This window comes from Pyxicephalus adspersus, chromosome Z (assembly GCF_032062135.1).
Source record: "Pyxicephalus adspersus chromosome Z, UCB_Pads_2.0, whole genome shotgun sequence".
Lineage (NCBI taxonomy): Eukaryota > Metazoa > Chordata > Amphibia > Anura > Pyxicephalidae > Pyxicephalus > Pyxicephalus adspersus.
In genome coordinates, this window is record NC_092871.1 from 34,418,623 (window position 1) to 34,441,249 (window position 22,627).

Here is a 22,627-nt window from a genome sequence, read left to right on the forward strand (position 1 = left end):
ATTGACACAGAGTGATTTTTTAGTATTTTGTTCAGAATCTTTTTTTTCTAGGTTTTTCTCCTTTAAAATTGGGTGCGTCTTATAGGCCGGAGCGTCTTATAGGCCGAAAAATACGGTAATCTGTACAAAAGAAACTGGAGAGTAATATACAAAATATTTGTCAGATAAATATGGGATTGTAAAGGTAATGTTACATAGTTGTTATCACTGAAGTTATACTTAAGGGGCACACATTTCATGTGTGGTGAAGATTTATAGTTTAGGAAGGAAGGGTTTTAAAGCTTAGTGAGTCATTATGTTCTGGATATTTTGTTGCTTGTAAATTGACAATCCACTTGCACTCTCTTCATAGTATTAATGTGACCACCCCTCAGATTGGGGGGATGTGTTCCAGATTGTGGAAATGTATTCCAATGAGGGTCAAAGTTATGTCAGGTGGCCATATGATAGCTCACTGGGGTGGAAATTTTGCCATTTGTTATGGCGTAAATGTGTTTGTAAATTCGCTTGCGAAAGGGTCTTTTTGTCTTCCCTACACAAAAAGCACCACATGGGCAGGAGATCAAGTAAATGACTCCTGGTGTTGTGCATTCTATGTAGTGTTTTGATTTCGATGCATCAGACCATTGGGAAGAGAGATATTCATGGATTCAAATATCTAATTACATTGTGGGCAATGTCCGCATCTGAATTTACCCCTTGTATCATGTCTAAAAGTAGGATTGGAGGAGAAGTGGCTAGGGACCAACTGGTCTTTAAGTGATGATGATGCTTTTCTATAGACTAATTGCGGTTTCGGTCCAATGAATTACCGGCTGTTGGACTCCAATGCATTCTGTTACGCATTCTTCTGCATAACCCACAATACATAATGCCCAAGCGGCAGTATTATGTACAAAACGAGTCCCTGCTTTGCATGAACATGTGCAGAGCAATGTATCCCTGGCCCTGTAGCACTCAGTTTCAGGCTAAGTGCACCTGACAACCGACAGTTGGTTAAGCAAGCACAGGCTGGGAAGATATATCTCATACACAGCTCATTGGGTAACTATGGTGGCAGCAGGAGAAAATGCAGCTTCAGGAAGGCCTGCATACCTAGCTCTGCACAGAGCACATTGCCATGCAATCTCCTATTTGACCTTCACTGCCACCTCCACCTTTGACTCGCCTTCCTCAACCTCTTCCTCCAGGGACACTTTGTCATGGAAACCCAGCACCTCCCATCCACCAGCATCTGTTCCCCGCCAGCAACAACCTGCAGTTTGCTGTTTCGGTGCACAAGTCAGACATTGCCACGCAGGCCTCGGCTCCCTCAGCCACATGGGCAAAACTATTCTAAGTGCCCTGTGGGAGCAGGAGGACATATGGCTAACCCCACACAGATTCCAGCAAGGCAAGGTCGTGTGTGACAATGGGGCCAATCTGCTGGCAGCCCTGCGTTCTGGGAAACTCACACATGTACCTTGCCTGGCCCACATCATGAACCTCATAGTACAACGCTTGCAAAGTACCCAGGCCTCCAACCGCTGTTGCTGAAGGCCAGAAAGTTGTCAGCGCATTTCCGCCGGTCGTACACAGCCAGTGCCAGATTGGTGGATTTACAGCAAAAGCTCAATCTGCCGGTGCACCAGTTAACTTGTAATCAGGTCTCTGTCAGTGACACCATCCCCATCATATGCCTGCTGGAACAGATGATGGTGGAGCTCAGACACGACACAGAGCAGACGTTGCAGGAAGCAATGACGTTTACAACATCACCTCGGACATGCGTGCCTACTAGGCATAGTGTGCCGCAAATGCAGGAAGAAGAGGAGGTGGAAGAGGATGAGGAGGAGATTGCAGGCATTGGAGAAGGTGAGGAAGGGGCAGAGGAGGATATTGAGGGTACATGGCAACGATCTACCCAAACACAAGGCGGCATGTTCCGTGGATGGCAGGACCAGACAGAGGAGAAGGGCAACCCCGTGCTGCTGTTCGACCCACAGAAGTGTGGGTCCAAAATTCCCTCAGCTGTGAGAACTTTGAGCCACATGACAGCCTTAATGCAGGAGTGCATAGCCAAAGATCTGTGCATACAGCACATAAAAACAAACACTGACGACTATTGGATTGCTACATTACTTGATCCATGTTACAAGCCTGAGATAGAACAACTGATCTTGCCCCAATACAGGGAACCTAAAATGCAACATTACCAAGAAGTGCTTGTAAGAGACTTGTGCTCAGCCTTTCCGTATGCCAGCAGCAGCAGAGATCCCTACTGCAGTTTTACCAGCCATGGCAACCAAACAACTACTTAAGTGGCATGGGTGGCAGCAGCAGCAGAGGTTGTGTCAGCTAAACTATGTAGGCTTTTTTTGAGCGGAGGAAAGCCGCCTCTCGTGCAGCAGTTGCCAAAGACAGTCAGCAGCACTACTCAGTCATAGTGCAGGAATACCTGAGCTCTACATGGGACATCTGCAACCTGCAAAGCCAGGACCCACTGCACTATTTGGCATCCAAGCTTGAGCAGTGGTCAGAGCTGGCAGAACATGCCATTCAGATCCTTGCCTGCCAAAGCCACAAGTGTGTTATCTGTAAGAGTGTTCAGTGCAGCTGGGGATGTAGTGAGTGACAAGCACATTCGCCTCTCTGCAGAAAATGTCGACCGACTCACTTTTATTAAAATAAATAAGGATTGGATCAGCAATTACTTCAACACCGCCTCTGCAGAGTGCACCGATTAGTCGGCAACTGCTGTACAGCCTGCTGACACCTTGATGGGAGGAGCACGTTTACAGCCTTTGGCATCGCCTTCTCCTCCTCCCCCTCATGGCTCTCTACCTCTACTCTGTCTCTGAGGCCTATAACTTGCAATGGAGCTGTGTAACTGGCTAATTTTTGTACAGAGGACCTTCCTCAGGGCCCTCTGCCTCTATCAACTTTGAGGCCTATATCACTTTTAATGGAGCTGTGTGACTGGCTAATTTCTGCACGGAGCTTCTCCACCTCGAGGCCCCCTGCCTCTATCTACTGTGAGGCCTATATAACTTGTAACAGAGCTGTGTAACTTGCTAATTTTTGTTCAGAGGACCTCCCTCAGGGCCCTCTGCCTCTATCTACTGTGAGGCCTATATCACTTGTAACAGAGCTGTGTAACTGGCTAATCTGAAGACCGGAGGAACCTCCTTAGGGCCCTCTGCCTCTATCTACTTTGAGGCCTATATCACCTCCAACGGAGCTGTGTAACCGGCTAATTTTTGGACTGGGGGAACCCCCTCGGGGCCCTCTGCCTTTATCTACTGTGGGGTCTATATAACTTGTAACAGAGCTGTGTAACTGGCTAATTTTTTGACTGAAAGACCCCCCTCAGGGCCCTCTGCCTCTACTCTGAAGCCTGTGTATGGCTTGTAACGGAGCAGTAAAACCTGGCGGCTAATTTTTTGACTGGAGGAACCCCCTCAGGGCCCTCTCTGCCTCTACTCGGAGGCCTGTATAAAATCTGGCATGTTCCCTTGACCGCCACATAAAATGGCCTTGCCAGCAACATAAAAAAGCATTCCTGATTTTTTTTTGCCTTGTACAGTGTTGTGCAGAGCTGTGGGAGTCTTGACATGTCTTTTTAAATTTATTTGTAGGCTGTAGAAGCTCTACACAGTCCTAAAAATTAACCCAAATTTTCCCCCTATTGACTTTAATGGTATTAGAATTTGACGTTTGATCACCCCAACAATATCGACCTTATTGACCGAATAGCTGTCGAATTGAATAGTGAGATATTCGACCAACACTAGTAACTATGGTGGTATCAGGTGGAACTTGTAAATAGTTTTTAGATTTCAGTAGTCTTATCATTTATTTAAAAAAAGATGGCATCACAGTCACTAAAGGTTGAAGATAGGCATCAACAAGTTCGCTTGTATATGAGACAATAAATTTTATGCCAGAGACTATAGGTCAACCTGTGGGGTTTTGAAGGTTTTTGTGGATCTTAAAGCGTAGAATGTAGGGACTAGAGGGTGTTTTTTGAGTAAATAGTTCCTAATGTTTTTGTCGATAATATTATCCTTATAGGCATCCCAGATAATTGTATGAAACTCATTTTTGTAGATGTCCAGAATGTCAGAAGGTATGGGTGAGTAGCAATTCTTTTTCTTCAGTATCTGGAGACAGATAGACTTGTAGTATTTGGTATTCATAACAAATATGTTCCCTCATTTATCAGAAGGTTTAATCACAATTTCTTTATTAACCACCTTGCCGTTAAGCCGACCTTCGTTCGGGCACAAAAAAATTGCAAGGATGGTTAACCCCGAGATTTTTCCCATCCTTACTTACCTGGTCCCCCTGTGCTCATCCAGCGTCGTTTTCGTATTCCAGCGTCGTCCTCCGTCCAGCGTCGTCCGTCGATCTCCCTCTCCAGCGTCGGGTGCCAGCGGGACCGGTAAGATGCCGGCTGGCATCTTGTGTTCCGCCAGCCGGCATCTTGTGTTCCGCCGCCCGGCCGGTCCCGCTGATCGTTCACGTCCTCCTCGTTCCAGCGCCGGATGATCTCTGAAGGGAGAAGCCGTCCGGCGGAGAAAAAAAAACCGGACGGCTCCTCCCTGCGTGCGTGATGACGTCGGCGCGTGTGCGGGAAATTCAAATAGAAACTCATTCATTCATTTTCTATTGGATTCAATACAAACTCCTGTATTGAATCCAATACAAAATAATTCAAATAAATACAAAGTGTGTAATTGGTAAATTCAAACTGTCATTTTGTATTGGATTGGATACAAACTCCCGTATCCAATCCAATACAAAAAATTAAAAAAAATTAAAAAAAAAGTAAATAACTTGGAAATTCAAATTTATATTTTGTATTTGATTGGATACAAACTTGCGTATCCAATCCAATACAAAATAATATAAAATTAATACAAAGTGTGTAATTGGTAAATTCAAACTGTCATTTTGTATTGGATTGGATACAAACTCCCGTATCCAATCCAATACAAAAAAATAAATAAATAAATAAAATAAAAGTAAATAACTTGGAAATTCAAATTCTTATTTTGTATTGGATTGGATACAAACTCCCGTATCCAATCAAATACAAAATAATTCAAAACAAACCCCAATAAATACAGAATCAAAGTTTTAAAAATTGCCACTTATTCCCTGGATGGCTAGTGTGTAACACTGTGTCTTATCTTACCTTTGCTGATCTTCGCCTAATTTTGACCATTTGCTGCCTGCTTTGACCTCTGCCTGGACTCCGACATCTCTGCCTGCCGCCTGCCCTGACCTCTGCCTGGACTCTGACATCTCCACCTGCTTTGACCTCTGCTTGGACTCTGACATCTCTGCCTGGACCTGGACATCACCGCCTGCCTGACCCCTGCCATGGCTTCAAGCTTTGTTTATGTAGTCATGTTTAAGCTGATTTTTGTGTTTTTCCTTTAATTTTATTAAAAGTAATTTTTTTTTTTTTAAATGATTGTGTGTTTCAAACATTTTTTATATTCATAATATCTACTAGAACCCCTGTTCGGACATATTTCTGTAAGTTACAGGTCTACAATTTAAAAAAAAAATTTCATGAAAAACGATGGATCACTTTCGGTACAGAAATCTAGACCTCAGTGTAACGCTCAGGAGGTTAAGAAGATTTAGGTTTATTTTATTTAGTGTACTTTGTGTTTATTCCTTTTTGTGTGCCATTTATATATGTATTCTCTACAAAATGGCGTTTGTAAAATTTTGTGTATTGAGTTGCCTTTCACTATTAGTTCTTTATTTGTAATGTATTTCTTTTTAGTTCAAATGTATATATTTAATTATACTAATTCCTGTGTAATTTCCAGTAAATCAAGCAAACTAGTGCTGTCCTATTGCAGGAGAATTACAATTATTTGGTTAATCCAACAGTGGATCACACAATTAATAAATGTTAGCAAACATCAGAAACACCCATTGGTAATTCTTTGTTAGGCAATGAGAGGGTTAATTTGTATCATAAAAAAGCACCAAAGTGAAAATATTCCACTGCAAATATTCTCAACTATGTTTCCAATTTACAATTGAAAATCCACAGCTAGATAATAGAATATAAACTTCACTTATTCAAAAGAAATACATCCCTCAGCACTCATGGAGTTGTGTTTATGTGGATGTTTTGTGCTTGTTAGTACACAGTCACGCTAAGTCCCTTTGTAATTACATTAGTAATTTATTTGTAATGCAATGTGCGTAAAAGGGGCTGAGCAGGCTTAGGTGATGCTTAGAATCCTAGGACACAACGCCTAACTCCTAACTCCTAACTGAACCGTTAAATAAATTATTCAGGTCTGAGCATTACTGAGAAATTGTTATGCCTTTGTTAAGGAAACAAAGTCATAATTACCACAAATGCATTATTGTATATGCTAAAAGACTGTAAAGCATATATTGCAATGATCTAAACAGACTTGGAATGGCCTGCCAGAGGGACAGAGGATCCTCCCGCTGGCTTCTTCCTGGTTCAAAAAAAAAGTTCCTTGGTGCTGGAACTAATCGTGTTCCAGCAACAACCACACTTATCGGACAGCTTGATCTCCTGACCAACACTTTAATCAAGGTTCCAACTGAGAAGACCTATCAGGGTGAGAGAGACAGAACATTATCACAATATTTCATTGTGGGCACTGATATAAATCCTGGGATAATATTGCTGCCATTGACACTAACCATGGGGGATTATTACTGATACTAACACTGATACTGGGGGGGTTAATATTTCTGCCAGTAACACAGCTCCTAGGGGTTTAATATTGCTGTCACTGCCACTGAGGAGTTATAATGCTGCCATTGAAAAGTTAATATTGCTGCCATGGATGCTGCTCCTGGGGAGTGATACTGCTGCTATTAACAAGAAATCTATAGAGTTAATACTGCTGCCACTGACAGCAATCCTAAGGGTTATTATGGCAGCCACTGACATCAATCCTGGGGGTTATTGTTGCAGCTTGACTATAATGGGCCTTATTTTGCTCATGTTTTCTATTTCTATATACATTATTGAATGTGCCCACCTGTGTATGTCCAAAAGCTGGCAGTGAATTTTTTTTTACTTTCTGAAATGCAATGTAAATGCTATTGTTAAATACTTTTGATATAGTATGTACCTCTACATTAAGATATGCTAAAAAAAACTTTCTGTGTATATACTTTATGCAGAAAAACATATGCAATAGAATCTGATTTTGGCACATATGCATGCATCACTTTATGATGGACCCTCCTTCTCATTTTTCCGGTCGGTCCAGGTCTCCAGTACAACCCTGGTTTTGATAACAGCGTAGATAGATTGTAGTCTAGGTTTTTGTTCAGTAAGTTGGACCTGTTTAAATGAAATTGATTTTGAAAAAAGAATAAATAAGAAGATTTCAAGTTTAAACTGTTTTTCTGTAAAAATTAAAGATCCAGATTTGTATCGCTGTTTTTTTCTGGTGAGCTAGCCCAATGTTGAAGCATTGTAATCCCTGGCAAATACATTTCCATGAACCCACAGTAAATTATTTTAACATGGTATATACAGGAACTGATTATCCAATGAAACAGCAATACTTTACTTAATAATATATACTATATTTATCTGCTTATGACTTAAACCTGTGGCCAAGCTATGGACATTCAGCTGATGATATCTACATAAATATACTGCGGAAATAGGAGTTTTCCAGCACCATGTGATGCACTGATGATATATTTTATATGCAACTTCACTGTTAGAGGAACCAGCATTAAAGTCCCTCTCTCCAGCTCTCTCAGTGTGACCTGTTATCTTTGCTCACTCGCCCCTCCACATCTGTGACACTGCACACCGCTGATTCTAATCTCAGCAATGAACAATCCTGTAACCACAGATAGCTGTGCGCTTGCTGCGTGCTTGCAATTTTTCTGTGATTCTAAAGTATAGGTTAGAACTTCTGGACTTGAACAAGCTTTTCTTAATGCACTACATGTCAAACTATGCAGTAGATGGGCTAAAGCAGAAGAAGACCATGCTGGGTGACAACTTTTTTTAGCTTAGAACAGAGACCTAAGGCTACAATTAGCATGGACCCCTTAAAAATTTGACACAACAAGAGTGGAAACATAGGTTTTGATTGTTGCTGCCACTTTTGGCATCAACAGAAGTGTTTTATCCTAACTTGTATCAGCAGTTCAGGCTTGTGGTGTAATGGGGTGGGGAAACATATTTTTTGAAACCCTTTAGACCAATTTTTACTAACTTGCCATCATTTAAGGTATGGCCTTCCCTAACCATGTCTAGCACATGTGGAGTACCCATCTTCTTGCAGAAACCTTGTCATTTTTAAGTCAATATAAACCAAAATCCCTTAGGAACATTTTGAAACTATGGAATGAATAATTATGTCAGTTGTCATTGATTCCAATTTTCCAATAAATGTGTAAATCATTTAGGTTTCAGGTAAAATGTTGGGTGAAAGCATTTATAAATAGATTACTGTTGTAACAGCCTGTTTACAGATTGATGCTTCCACATTTGTACTCCCTATAGCCCCTGTCCCCCTGAGAATAATCAACTGTGGTACTATTTGTACCACAGTTGATTATTCTCACATTCAAAATTATTATAGGAGATCAAATGAAAAACACACACACACACACACAAGGGATGGGCAACAAAGTAAAATGTAACAGTGTACTAGATGCCAGTTTAATAAGTATTTTTTTATTTTTCAAATGCTGCAGCACCAAAAAAACAATACTATCTGAAGGCTATGAGGGCTTCAAAAAAATATCAAAGGGCCAATTGCTTCCCCAGAGCCACAGGTTGGGCTACAGGACCTTAGAAGGTAATGCTACAGACAAGCTTTTCATATTGCTTAGTAGACAAGGCTCTAATATGATGAGCACTACCTAGATAGCCCTGGGGAAGAACAACATTGAAGGTGATACAAAATTTAATAATTGTGTTTAAAACACATCTTTTTCTGCAATGATTTCCATAGTAGCACTGCTGCAGCTGTTAATGAATGAATTGTTTATCTCCTTTCTTACATTAAAGAAGGTTACTTGACAATGTGACTTTTCATACGGAAATCTTACTAAAAAAGAGGGGGGAAAACAGAGCCCAGATTGAATATTTATTCAGTTTGACACCTAAAGAAACATCACTTTACTGTCTTTGTTTATTCCAATGAAAGTTTTGGTTCCTTTTTTGGGTCATATACAAAAGTAAGTCAGGAGATGCATTCTAGGCCAATGCAAGTCCACATACCAATAGTTCTGGATAACATAACTTTCTTTCTTTCTAAAGATGTTGTCAGGTTGATTGTATTTCAAGATGCTGCATGATATTTTTAGGACCCTGCAGGCATAAGGTATAAAACTGCATGGTTAGCTGTGCCTGGGTGCCCAGATATGTGGTGGAAGTGTTTTTTAGAGTTAACTGCAGTGTTTGACAAATGCTTTTTTGCACAATTGAACGCAGTTCAGAGAAGGAAAATTGGGTTTTACAAAATGTATGCACAAACACATATTACCTGGGAAACATTGAGCGTTGTTGGAATTGATGATTTATGATGATTTATAATCTACATTATGTTTTCCTCTTTTTACAGCAGGCTTGAATGGGCATTTCATGAGCTTCAACCTCAGCATATTTTTTATCAATTAATCTGTAAAGCAAGTTACTTCTAGTGAGGTCCAATTAATGGCTTGATTGCTTTTTAGTTCCTAAAATCTAATAAATTTACTCCTGAGGGTCTCATTTACTGTTCACATTTGCCATAGTTTTCAGAGTGTAGTTATCCTCTCTTTCCTTGGCCAATCATAAAAACTGGTAAAAACATAAAATGGTATTCTTTGAATGGTCAAGAGAAGGGGCTTTAGCAAAGGGATTCATTTGGCTGTAGAGGTACATTCAACAGTAATTTGGCAAGTTCTAAATTCAACAGCACATTTGGTACTATTTATTCAGCATTTTTCTTTCATTTTCTTTTTTGTTAAAAGTGTTTTTGTAAAATTATTTGTAATGATTATGCTAGGCAGTCATAACTAAAATCAATCTATAAATTTTTTTAAATATACATACCATTGCTAGTGGTAGTCTCTGCAGAAAGACTTGTTACAGGCTGTCTGTGTTAGACCAAAAAAAAGGAAAATAAAATATTTTAATAAAGTTTTTCAATCATGAAATTATCAATTACCACAATCCTCCACTGATGCAGCAATCCTTTAGTTTTTCAAGAACAGTCATCTTTCTTATCTCTAAGGCCAGATTTCACTTAAGCTCTGGCCTAGGGTGCCATGATATAAAACAGGCTGCATTTGTTTGGCTCGTACTATTTTGCAACTATCATACATGCTACCCTGTCACACATAACTGGTTGTTTGCCTTTTTTAACCCCTATTTCTTTGTAACAGAGAGATATAGGTAAATTAAAATGTAGTGGTAAGGGCATCTCCCCCTTTGGCTGTCTGGCCCACAAATTGCATTTCTCTGGACTTTACCGTTGCAGAGTTAATGGGGTTCAAATGTGGTTAGCAGCCACCCGGATCTGACAGGTTGCATTGTATGTTACATAAAGTTTCTGCTTTTAGGTTAAAAAATGGTAAGCAGGTAGCAATATTTGACACACTGGCATTATATGATAACTTTTGATGATATTTTTGTATTTTGTAGGGGAGGGCAGGGCATTGACACAAGCCTCTGGCCTAGGGGAGAAAAAGTATAAATCTGACCCTGCATATGTCACAGAATTCTAACCTTTCCTGGAGTGCCAATGCCTTGTAAAACCTGCCCAATACAGTCCTTGTTCTACACTGAAATCCAAAGCAATGTTGTCATCCCTGCCTAGTTCTTTCCTACCAGAAACACCTACTTTTTCTAATCTCTATACCATATTGAAAGGTGTCCTGTAGTACAATGGAAAAACTGGAAAGAACCACAATAATAAGTCTGCATGAGCTAAACTGTCACGTTACAATGTGTTACAATGTTTTACAATAATATATTTTCAAACAATAATAAGTCTGCAACAATATTAGGTATGCATGAGCTAATCTGTCACTTTCAATATGTTACAATATTTTACATAATACATTTTCAAAAATCTGTACCCATTATCCTAAAAAAGCTGTCAGGTGCTCCATGCAAGTGGCTTTGTTTACGCTGAGATCATGTCAGTTTCAGTGTTTGGACTGCAATAGTATTACTATGCATCATTTCAAAAGAGGAAGAGTTGCTTTTCCACATTACATATTGCTTACCACATTGTTTGATGTACTCCTATAGTTCTCAGATAGATGTTTAAATATATTATTCACCCTGCACTCTCTTTGCTGTCTGTTAACTCAGTGTCTCTCTGCTCCTTCTCTCTCCTGCTTTCTGTCTGTGCTCCCGCACCTTGTTTCGCCACTACTACTTTCTGGTGACATCTGACCCAACCCTGATCCCCCACAGAGCCTCTCTCTTCTATACACTTTCAGCAAGTAAACTAAAAAAAAAGGAATGGAGGAATGAAATGGAATCAGCTATGAGGAGAGATTAGCTGAACTAAATCTATTCTCCCTTGAGAAGAGATGGTTAAGGGGGGAAATGATCACCCTGTATTTATATATATAAACAGTCCATATAGAGAACTCTCTTCCCCATTATTCACTTTGAGATCATTACAAAGAATAAGAGGGCACTCTTTGCATCTGGAGGAAAAAAAGTTTAAGCTCCAGATAAGGAAGGCATTCTTTGTAAGGTCGTGTATGTGTATGGGAACATCCCATTGCCTCATGGAGTCAGGAAGGAATATCCTCTTTAATGTAAATAAATACTTTTCAGTCGTTGCAGATTATTGCTACAAGTTTTGGCACCGTGATTATTTACTTTCTATGTTTTCATGTTGTTCATTCTCTATCGACACAAAATCTTTGGTTGCAGCATAATTTCAGATCATGTTTAGTGTAAAACAACAATTAGGCAAGGTATGTAATGGAACTTTCCACCAGGCAATGAGTCGATTTTATCAGATTCCAACATTATTTTAAAAAATTCAGTAAAAGCAAGTTCTACAAAACAATTATTCACAATGTAAATCTGTGCCAAATTCTGACAATGCCAGCTTTAATCAACATTTCCTTATTTCCGTTATGTATTTCAGAAGCTTCTGTGCTTTTCTATTTTACTACAATTGCTTGTTGTCATGGCAATCTCAATTTGCCTAATTTCAGTGACCAGGAGAGGTCACTTTGAGTTCTACTGACAAAATATTTTTGTGAAAGACTGAACAGACTGCAGCCAAAAATATTGTTATGAGAAGAAAATTAATTGGCACAAATAGACTACATTTGTCTGACCTAATTTAATTATTTTTAATTTAAGTTTGCTTACTAAATTCATACTATGCTCTGATCCAGATTTAATAAATGTAATCATTGTATGACAAATTTTTCTCTCCATTTTCAAAAATACTTTAGGCAGTAAATGTGGTTAGTTTTTGTTATTTTTTATTACATCTCCATTTGTGCAGTGCTAAGCATAAACAATATTATTCATTTTGCACATACATAAGGCTGGTTTAAAAAAGTCAAATGTTTGTGATCACTAAAGACAAGAAAACATATTTATTTCAAAAACGATTGAAAATGGCATGTAAAACTACAAAACTATTCAGAAAAAAGTTTCAAGAAGTCCTGATATCCTACCTTTAGTGTGGTCATGTGAGAGTACTGCAGGTGCACCCTCTTCTGCACAGACTGTGGGAGGGGTCTTGCAAAGCCCATGGCACATCCCTGTGGCATGGACAATATCCTACTAAAAGGTTCTATAAAAGTGTCTTGTACAGTTACAGTCAAAGTTTTATGATGACTACAAGACTGAACAGCTTCACAAAGAGCAGCATGCACTGACCAGTCTACAATGACAGAAAAAGTGCAGCAGATACATACAGATTGACTGCAGATTGAGAATTCAGGAAGGTAAATTAGGGTTTTAAAAATAATTGATTATTAGTATATTGGTGTGGTTAAAAAAAAACTAAATACCATAGCCAGGTTTGGATTATTTACTTTTCTCTACTGTAGGTAAAGCAATACATGATAATGAACTGAATGTTTTAGGGAATGCCAGATTAACTGCTTTATAAATAGACCCCTTTGTGGTTTTGGTATTTTTTAGGCTTTTTAAAGGACCCCTTTTGGAGTACCACCCCATCAAAGCATTTTCGTTTTTTTTCCTAATACCTGTCTTGGATCTGATCGCATGTCCTCTCCCAGTCTTTTCTTCCTGGGGTATAAAAGCCTGAGATATAAAATAAAGAGCCAATGATGATGCTTTTATGGGGGATAATAATATTAATATTTTGGCATTGGGCTTTAACATTCAATAAACCTGTTTATGACAGTTTTCTATGCAGACTAAATAGTATGTACAGTAGTACTAATGTTTTCATTACCTGCTACATGCATTATTATCTAATTGTGTAATTCTGCTTAGATTTATATTCTATTTATTGTTTTATGTTTGACTTATTTTAAGTGTGCAAGAGACTAACTCAATGGATTGAAACTAAAATGTTTAGGTAGGCATGAAACCCATCAGGTCATCATCAAACACTGCAGATTACTTATAAATCTCCCTGGAAGGTTTTGTATTCATTTAGGGATAACAGTCATCCAAATCCATTTATTTTCATGAGTGCCTTATGTATTTACATAGTTTGAGAACAAGCAACTGTCTGCCCCTGCCATGCTTGGTCTCGCCTATTATGAATTGAAATGGCTGACAGAAGACAGAATAGTAAACCTTATAGAAAAAAGTGTAAAACCAAATTTGGCTGCTTTAAAGAGAACCAGTCATGATAGGTACCTATTTAACAAAGTGAGTTTTTAAACAAAAATTATATTTGTGCGGTTTTTCTCATAAACAATGTTACAATTTCCAAAAAATGAAGGGTTCTGTTATTTCAAAAATAAACAGTGAAGCTTTTTAAACATACTGTTTCTGTATATGATGACATGTAAGGAAGAGAGAGAGAGGGGGGAGAAAGAGGGAGAAAGGGGAGAGGGGAGAGAAAGAGAGAGATGGGGGGGAGAGAGAGAGGGGGGGAGAGAGAGAGGGGAGGAGAGAGAGTGAGTTCCTTGTACTGGGTGTACATGGCTCATGACTGTGTACCCCATGGACATTTGATTCTATAAAGGAAAAGGTAGGCTATATTTAGCTCTCTATTAAACACAAAGACTGCTGGACAACGGAGTGTACCTGTCTGCATAGTGCTTGATGTGCCTGCCAAGTTATGTGAATCTGCTTCATTGCTGTTAGAGACTGATTATGAGAAATGCCAAGTTATTGCTGCACATCCAAATGACAGTAAAGAGGACTGGTTGTTTTGCCAAGCGTAAAAATCTGAAATACAGAACATTGTTACGATGATGCATTATAAGACTTCCAGTAAAATTTGCTTGCATTAAGTCATGTAAATGTGTTTATTTACTGCAACTTCCCAATTAAACAAAGAACCTTAACCTCTACTTAAGTACTGACAGTCTTTGAGAGCAGTATGTGTTGGTAAAACAGGGTGAAGTGTGATACAATCACATAACCTCGGTCACACAAAAGAACGTTGATTTGTCTTCTTGCTCCTGGGTTTACCATTTAGATACAAGAGTCTAAATGGTCTTGGAGGTTGAAGCCTTGGCACTACCTGCTGCATCTGAGCTTGGGCACACTTAAAGCAGCCCCACTGCAGTTCCTATACTAGGCCAGTCCAAACCTATTAGTAAGACATGTTGAAGAAAAAGGTTCAAATTTTCAGGTGAAAAGTTGAACTTATTACCAGGATTGCTACATACTTACCTGCCTTTGTTGGAATGTTCCCTGGCTGACCTGAAGGCCTGGACCTCAACAGCAAGAGAACATAGTAGTCCGTTTCATTGCTCTTCTATTGAACTTGGCACATGCAATATTGTTGTGATCTAGCTAAGATTAAGCAAGTCTGGATCATATTTTTACTTATTGTCATAAACATTTTAAAAATCACAGGACAGGTTAGTCATGGTCCAGTCAGGGAAGGGTTTATTGGGAATGTACATGACATTTTAACAATGCAGTTTTGAAGGACAGACAGATTTCATTAACAATTGGGACTTTAAAGGCCAAATGATTTACCGTTCACAAATATTTTCTTATTATAAAATATTATGCTTTAATAAATACCAATAAAATCACTGACATTAAAAAGCTATTTAAAAAAAACATGCAAACCAAACATCACACAAGATGTTCTTGTTAGGGTCACCCTGAAGATGGGTGCCCCCTGTGGATATTGATGCGTTTCACAGACTAATTCCGCTTCTTCAGGAAAAAGAACAGGGACATCTGATGTTTGTAGTACGTGGGATCTTACCCACACTGGGTGGTGAGGACAGCAGCACTTGGAATTTTCTCAGCTTTTGGTCAATTATTTTCAATTGTCAATCTTCTAAATGTTCCGTGTGAATTCATTTATTAATGTTTATCCCCCATGTATGCAGAGCTATTTGAGTTATACAAATTAAATTCACATAGCTTTTCTCCAATACAATCTTTGCCTAGGTTTCAATTGTGCTGACACTCTTTTCCATCAGCAAAAAGCTCTGCATAAATGGTGATAGGGATTTGGCCTGGATATGTCAAATAGGGTGGATAACACACTATAAATTTTATTTACCTAGTTACAGTTGGAAATAAAATAGTGCATGAGGGTAGCTTTACTAAATACCCCTGAACATCCAAATTTGCAGAGTTTAAGATTTAAGGTTTACACCTAGTCTCAAAAACAAATATGGGCATTTCAGTGCTTGGCAGTTGTAATTGGAAATTGACTGACATATTAGAAAAATGTCAGGAGAGCCCAGAATTCTCAACAGTTATAAACAGCACAAACACACTAATATGCAATCTTCCCTAAAACATACTGGCACACAAGCTTTGTAGACAATATACTGCCTTTACTTGTAGTTACAGTTAGGCTAAACCAGATAATGTTATTTAGACGTAATGCCAGGGCTGAGGAGGCTTTTTAGCCATCTCTGATTCCCAGTATCCAATAAATGCTTCTGACCTTACAACCCAGTAAAAACTATTTTTTTAATTTTAAATATGATATCCCTAGGCAGGCAGTGCATTGAAAGTTACAAAATGAATAAAAATTAACAAAAATAGGACACACGTAGACAACATACTAGAAATAAAAGGGATAAACACACTTACAGAAAAAAGCATTTCTGATGTTCCCACGGTTGGATGCAACACACGGATAATACTCCTCTACATAGATAGGATCCTTCAGATATGATTATATTGGTTGCAGATATTAACTTTATACCATTAGGATTATATAAGGTTTTTCTGCCCCACTGAAACTTTTTTTTAGGAGGTGGAATAGGCTGGCTATTGCTTCCTACCTAAATAACAAATGTTATTGGATGATCAAATATCTTCAAACATTTATAACTGTGGCAGTTATGAATTATGAATTCACAAGTATGAGTTATGGTCTCTTCTGTTATCTATAAAGACAAAACACAGATGCTTAACACTTAAAACCAACTGTACAAGAAGAAAACCTGTGATGCCAAATTCAAGGCATATTTTGTATCATGTATCTCAATTTTATATAGAAAGGGGAATTAAACGGCTTGGATGCCCATGAGAAAACCCTGGAATTTGCTTACTGATGATGTTTTCTGTGAATAAAAGTGGGCAGAGCATCTTGAAATACTTCCCTGCAGTGAGTGCATTTGATGCTAATGCCTCACACAACATAAAATACCCACATTAAATAATATCTTTTCCATAAACCACAAAAAGGCTGGCACACTTACAGTCCAATATCTTGTCACTGTGCAATCAGACTTATGTAAAGGGAAAAGAATTTTAAAAAACATATGTGTCTCAGAGACTGGATCTGAACATTACACCTTGGTCCAGTGTTTTTTTGGGGGAACACTTGAAATAAATGTCAGGCCTTGAAGAACCCTGACAATAATAACCTAATCCACAGCTCACCGCACATTAGTGTGGCGATCAGTGGGAAGAATGCCATCATTCAAAAACATAACTGGTGTCACGTTACCTAACCTGGAAGGCACAAATTGCTCTTTGCTCAAGTAACTCCTGGCAACCACTGGAGGAACCCTAGGGTTCCATAAAACCCCAGTTGAGAAACACTGGTTTAGACTGTGAAAATCGGATTGAAGATACATAAACATAGACATGGTATTTAGTAAAGCTACACTCAGGAGTGAATGCAACCACTACTAATAATGAATAGGAAATAAGTGTGCAGAATTCCTGCAATAGTGTATTAACTCTTATATTAATTAACTCTGCCCTGAATAGATTATGACAAATGTGTGCTGCAATGTTAAATTTTTTTATAATAAAGAAAAATTATGATCCTGACTTGCTCACTTTTGGCTGGATAATAAGATTCCTTTAAATATATTTTCCTTTATTTTCACTTGGGTATTTTACCAGCAACGTGCAACATTGTCACCATAGGCTCCTCTTCTGATTTGGACTACAAACACCTTATCTACATAACACAGGGAGAAGGAATTGTGTAGTTCAGATTGTAGTTAGAAGATTGCTCGGGAAACTGATAACATTGTTTGAGATTTTAGTTCAATATGCAGTAAATTGCAAGGTTTTGGATTATTAAGTTTTGCGCTTAGGATTAAAAATGCTGTACACAAAGCATTATTTTAAGTAAGTGTATCATAAATTGTACTGCAAATATGATTTTTTTTTTAAGAAAGAATTTCCCAAAACTGTAACTTACTGTAAATTGAAAAACTTTTATTAACAAAAAGAAATCTATGTGAGGTTTGTGGAGTGGCTCATTTATGGTGAATGGAAATGAAATAACTCAATAATAGGAGAATGTTTCATTCTGACTGCCATTCTAGATACAGTTCCTTTAGCGGATTGTTAGATTTGTATCAGCACTCTGTACTCTTGCTGTCATCGGAAAGCATTTGTCAGTGACAGGAATGTCCAAGGACAATAGCACAGTAATGTAAAAGACAAAGTAATTCACTCTACATTTCAATAGAACTAAAATGGAGTGACTGAAAATTGAATATCTGTATGTAAAAAAGACATTAATAGGAGAAGAATAATTTTTGGTTCTCTCTTCAACCTTATAAATATAATGGTCTAACTTCTACTGTTTTTTTTCATATGAATAAATTGCATATCTACTGCTTAAATAACCTAAAAGGGTACTAAATTTATCCTATAGAAGCAGCAAATTTTACTGTTCTGCTGTATTCATCAATTTATAGCTCATGATGAGGCAAGATTCTAAGCTAAGAATTGAAAAAAAATGAATCTAAAAGCCTCTTTAGGGTTTGGACACACAGGTTGCAATACTCTCCATTGTGCAATGCAGACAGAAACCAAATGAATGCTGCAAATGGAGCACAGTCTCATAGACGGTATGTGCTGCATTGCAGCACAATACAAGATCTGACATTGTGAGTTTGGAAGTATTGCCCTGCAGGTCTCCTAAAAGTCAATTCAAAATGTACAGTACAGTACAGTACAGCCCTTTGTAAAACCTACATACTAGCACACTTGTGTATGCATTAAAGCATTTTAAAGAGATTTGTCAAAACATATGCATAGGTAAAAGATTTCTCAATGCAATACATGGGTTTTAAATCATTCTAGCGGGTAAAATAAATGTTGCATTATTTGTATTCTGTCTATTAGTTTTATTATATTATAGTTATAAAAAAAATAAAAAGGCATAATTTGTATAGTTTGTTTGCCTTATGTTTTGGCCACTTTTAGATCACCAATCACCAATGAGTTATAACTCATGGGTTTGTTTGTTTTTTTCTGCTTTGGCTTCAATCGAGGAAAGCTCCATAGAATGGGATCCCTTCTGTCAGGATGACTAAAAGGAAAGTGGCCTGTAAAGCTAAAACTTGTACAATGCTTTGTAAGGCCCTGGTCGAGTGCCAGTATTCAACAAGCGCCAATCTCCCAATCTAACTCTGCATTCTTCATCTATAGCAAGCCTCCCGCCCACCCTCAGGATGCTAGTTACGCCATCCCAGTGCATGGTTTCCCCCAGGACTTCAGTGCTCAAAGGATGAAATGTGGGAAGTGCTGACAGACAACCAAAAGCTCACTAGAGCAAGATAGGCGACTAAACGAATAATTGAGCAGTCCAGGATCAGTAACCAGGTGATCCACCAATAACACTGTACAGGAGAGTCCAGCAGAGTCACACCAGGGAAACAGTGCCAAGGGTCAAATTGTCAGATTGTCAGTCTCCTAAACAAGGTATCCAAGTAAAGTCAAGGTCACAAGCAAAGGTTGGTCCAGGCAGAAAACAACCACAGGTTCTGAAAACAGGTAGAGTCATGAACAGGTTATCCAACAGATATTCGCACCACTAGAAGGCCAGCCAGGCTAAACGATACAACAGGCAACTGTTAAGGCTATAAAGGACCAGTAGCAAGATCATAGCCAGGAACTACTGTGCTCATTGGCTGCAGCAAATACCCTTTATCTGCACACAGTCTCAATTTATGTGCAGGGGATGCTGAGACAGACACAGAATAGCAAAATACATAAGTGAGATCTAAACAGAATGGGTAGAAAGAAGACAATCTTGCGAGCTGGAACAGAAAAAAAGCAGTAGTAACGAGGCTTGGCAGCCATAAAAAGGTAACCTAGGTATTTGGCTACCTAAAAGAACAAGCACATGAAATATATTTATTTTTTAGAAATAATTGAAAGCTCAGTTCTGAATTTAAGATGTGCATAGCAATAGAGTGACTGTAGGTTATTGTATAGGTACATTCAGTTTGATCCCCAATGATGTAGTTGCTTCCTGTTTTACTTCTTGCCTGGAATTGTTGTTTAAAGGAATCCATACCGTATAGGTATTTTTGTGATTATGATGTAAAGATTTGCCTAAAGGGTAACAACTTAAACTATGTGTTTCAATGCTTTACAGGTGTTATAGTTAATATTTAAATAGGAAACTGAAGTAGCCATATGTTCATTACATTGGTAGGCTTCACTTCCTTCTTAGCAGTGCAACTCTGTAATTCTGCCTCTTTGTTCCATCCTTTTTTAATTACCCTTGTTTTTACAGACATGGAAGTCATTAAATGGACAATTGATGCAGCTTTCCTTGTACATTATTTATCTTAGAAGTTGTTAATCTGGGCTCTTGAGTACACTCTCTGGCCTACAGATAAATGCTAGACCTATAATTATCTCTTTATGTTATAAATCAAATAAGTGGTAGCAATGTAATTGTGATATTGAATGTCACTAATTAGTTTTTGTAAGCAATAGTAGTTTACAGAGGGCACTATATTTTATATTCTTCTCCATGCAACCTATTATCTGCATTGACGAATGTACTTGAGACTTATTGGCATTTATCATTGGAGACTAAAAAACTATATGTGTCCAGGTGCAAAGTAGTTACCAACATTACATTTTTGAAGAGTAAGGTGGTCCTATGTACACAAAGAATGCTGATAATGAAAGTAAGTGTGCAATTAGGCTGCATTTTCCATATATGCTAGGTTTAAACTGTTTAAATACTTGAATTAGCAGGTTGTAGATACTTATTATTTTTCTTCCAAGTGGGATTTGACTATATTGATCAGTTAGCATGCTGATAATCACATATGTTAGAGTTTATCTCCAAGCGTCTAAGAACCGCAAGTGCAGGTCATTTGTGTGAATAGTTAATTTCAGCCACTGTCACTGTTATACCCTCCTCATACAGCATAGCCATAAGAGGGACACCACTGCTTATTCTGGTTTCCCAGCTTGTCTATTGTACTATAAATAGGGATCAGCACATGCTGAGAACTTCACTATGCCTCTTCTTCCTATGTGCTGCCTAAAATGATTGGATTACCTGAAATCACATAGAATGATATCACTGAAGAATGCAGCAGACACTATCTGGCTCATGTACTGATATTCATAAAGTATAAAGATCTCTAATACATATACAAAAGTCTTTGAGTTATCTGTACCTATCCAAAGAAATCACAATTTTCATAAAAATTATAGTAGATTTATGCTGTTTCCTTTCTTTCTTAGGTACCCACTTTAATGATGGACACCCAGTTTTCAGAATTCACACCAGACATAACGCCCATTATGCTGGCAGCTCACACTAATAACTATGAAATTATAAAACTCTTAGTCCAAAGAAGGGTGACTATACCTCGCCCACACCAGATACGTTGCAACTGTGTGGAATGTGTCTCCAGCTCGGAAGTTGACAGCCTCAGACATTCTAGGTCGAGACTCAACATCTACAAGGCTCTGGCGAGCCCATCTTTGATTGCCTTATCCAGTGAAGACCCCATTCTAACAGCCTTCCGCCTTGGATGGGAACTGAAAGAACTTAGCAAAGTGGAGAATGAGTTTAAGGCGGAGTATGAGGAACTGTCTCAGCAATGCAAGAGATTTGCCAAGGATCTGCTTGACCAAGCTCGGAGCTCACGAGAACTGGAAATTATACTCAACCACAGGGATGACCAGAGTGAGGAGCTGGATCCTCAAAAGTGTCATGACCTGGCAAAACTGAAGGTAGCAATAAAGTATCATCAGAAAGAGGTAGGATCTTTTATTTTCAATATTGAATCCCGAAAAAGCAAATTCCACCTTTTAAATATTTTCCACCATGTGTACTATGCATTTTAGGTTTTCTTTTATGGTTTTCCACTTATATTCATTACATTACCATTTTTTTTGATCCCATGATTTGGATGTTTTTAAAAAAACATGGGGAATATATCAACAATAGAAGAGAAAATTTCTAGGCAAGACTATAAATGCTGCCATTGCTGAGGTTTCCATCTTTTTACTAACTTTTTGTCTTCAGCATTTCAAATCATTTCATTCTGTAGTCTTATTTTTCTTGTGTCTGGAAATTAATCTTTGACCTGTACCCCTAATCCAACTCTTAAAATTACTCCCTCACCACAAATGTGACCTTTCAAAATAATACTTAACACTAAATTCATTCCTAATACCCTACCTTATCCCCTTCAGTAATCTTTCCACTTCTTAACATTGGTTTAGCCCTTAAGTTTATGTTATCATTGCAAAAATCACACAGACTGCTAAGTTCTAACAGTGCCAATATTGGCCACAAAAATAAAAAAAATGCACCTAAAGTGAATTTTTTTGCTATGCTGTTCTGTAATTAGTGGAGGTTCTGGTGCTCTGTGGAAATAATATCTTCTTGTCTATCCACTCTGCCTGGGTGCATGTTTGTACAAGTGTACACCAGACATAATGCCCATTATGTTGGCAGCTCACACTAATAACTATATATATATATTAAATAATATGAAATTATATATTTTATTATTATCTTTGTCCAAAGACTTCTGACTGTAAAATAAAAACACAAAACCATTACAACAGCCAGAAAACTTACACAGACAGAATGTGTCTTTCTTTTTATTGGTGTCTTAACCACTTGCATTTCTTTAAAACACAATAAAAATGTGTTTGGCTAAACCTACACTGTTTTTAGGAAATTAACCCAGCTATCAAAACCTGCTAATTGGCCACTGTGAAAAATGAGAGGAGCCAATGGTGGCTTTAAACACACCCAAA

The 22,627-nt window shown here is 38.2% G+C and overlaps 1 protein-coding gene across 3 annotated transcripts in view; it reads left to right on the forward strand.

The window, feature by feature from the left end:
* Nucleotides 1-22,627, forward strand: part of TRPC5 (transient receptor potential cation channel subfamily C member 5) — a 229,386-nt gene that overhangs the window by 120,220 nt on the left and 86,539 nt on the right. For 2 of the 3 annotated variants that reach the window (XM_072429911.1, XM_072429912.1), the window contains exon 3: nucleotides 21,095-21,616. In XM_072429911.1, the coding sequence (XP_072286012.1) occupies nucleotides 21,095-21,616 (522 nt within the window). Of the gene's footprint in view, nucleotides 1-12,869; nucleotides 12,946-21,094; nucleotides 21,617-22,627 lie in introns of those variants that run through there. The other variant, XM_072429914.1, reaches the window with a different exon arrangement.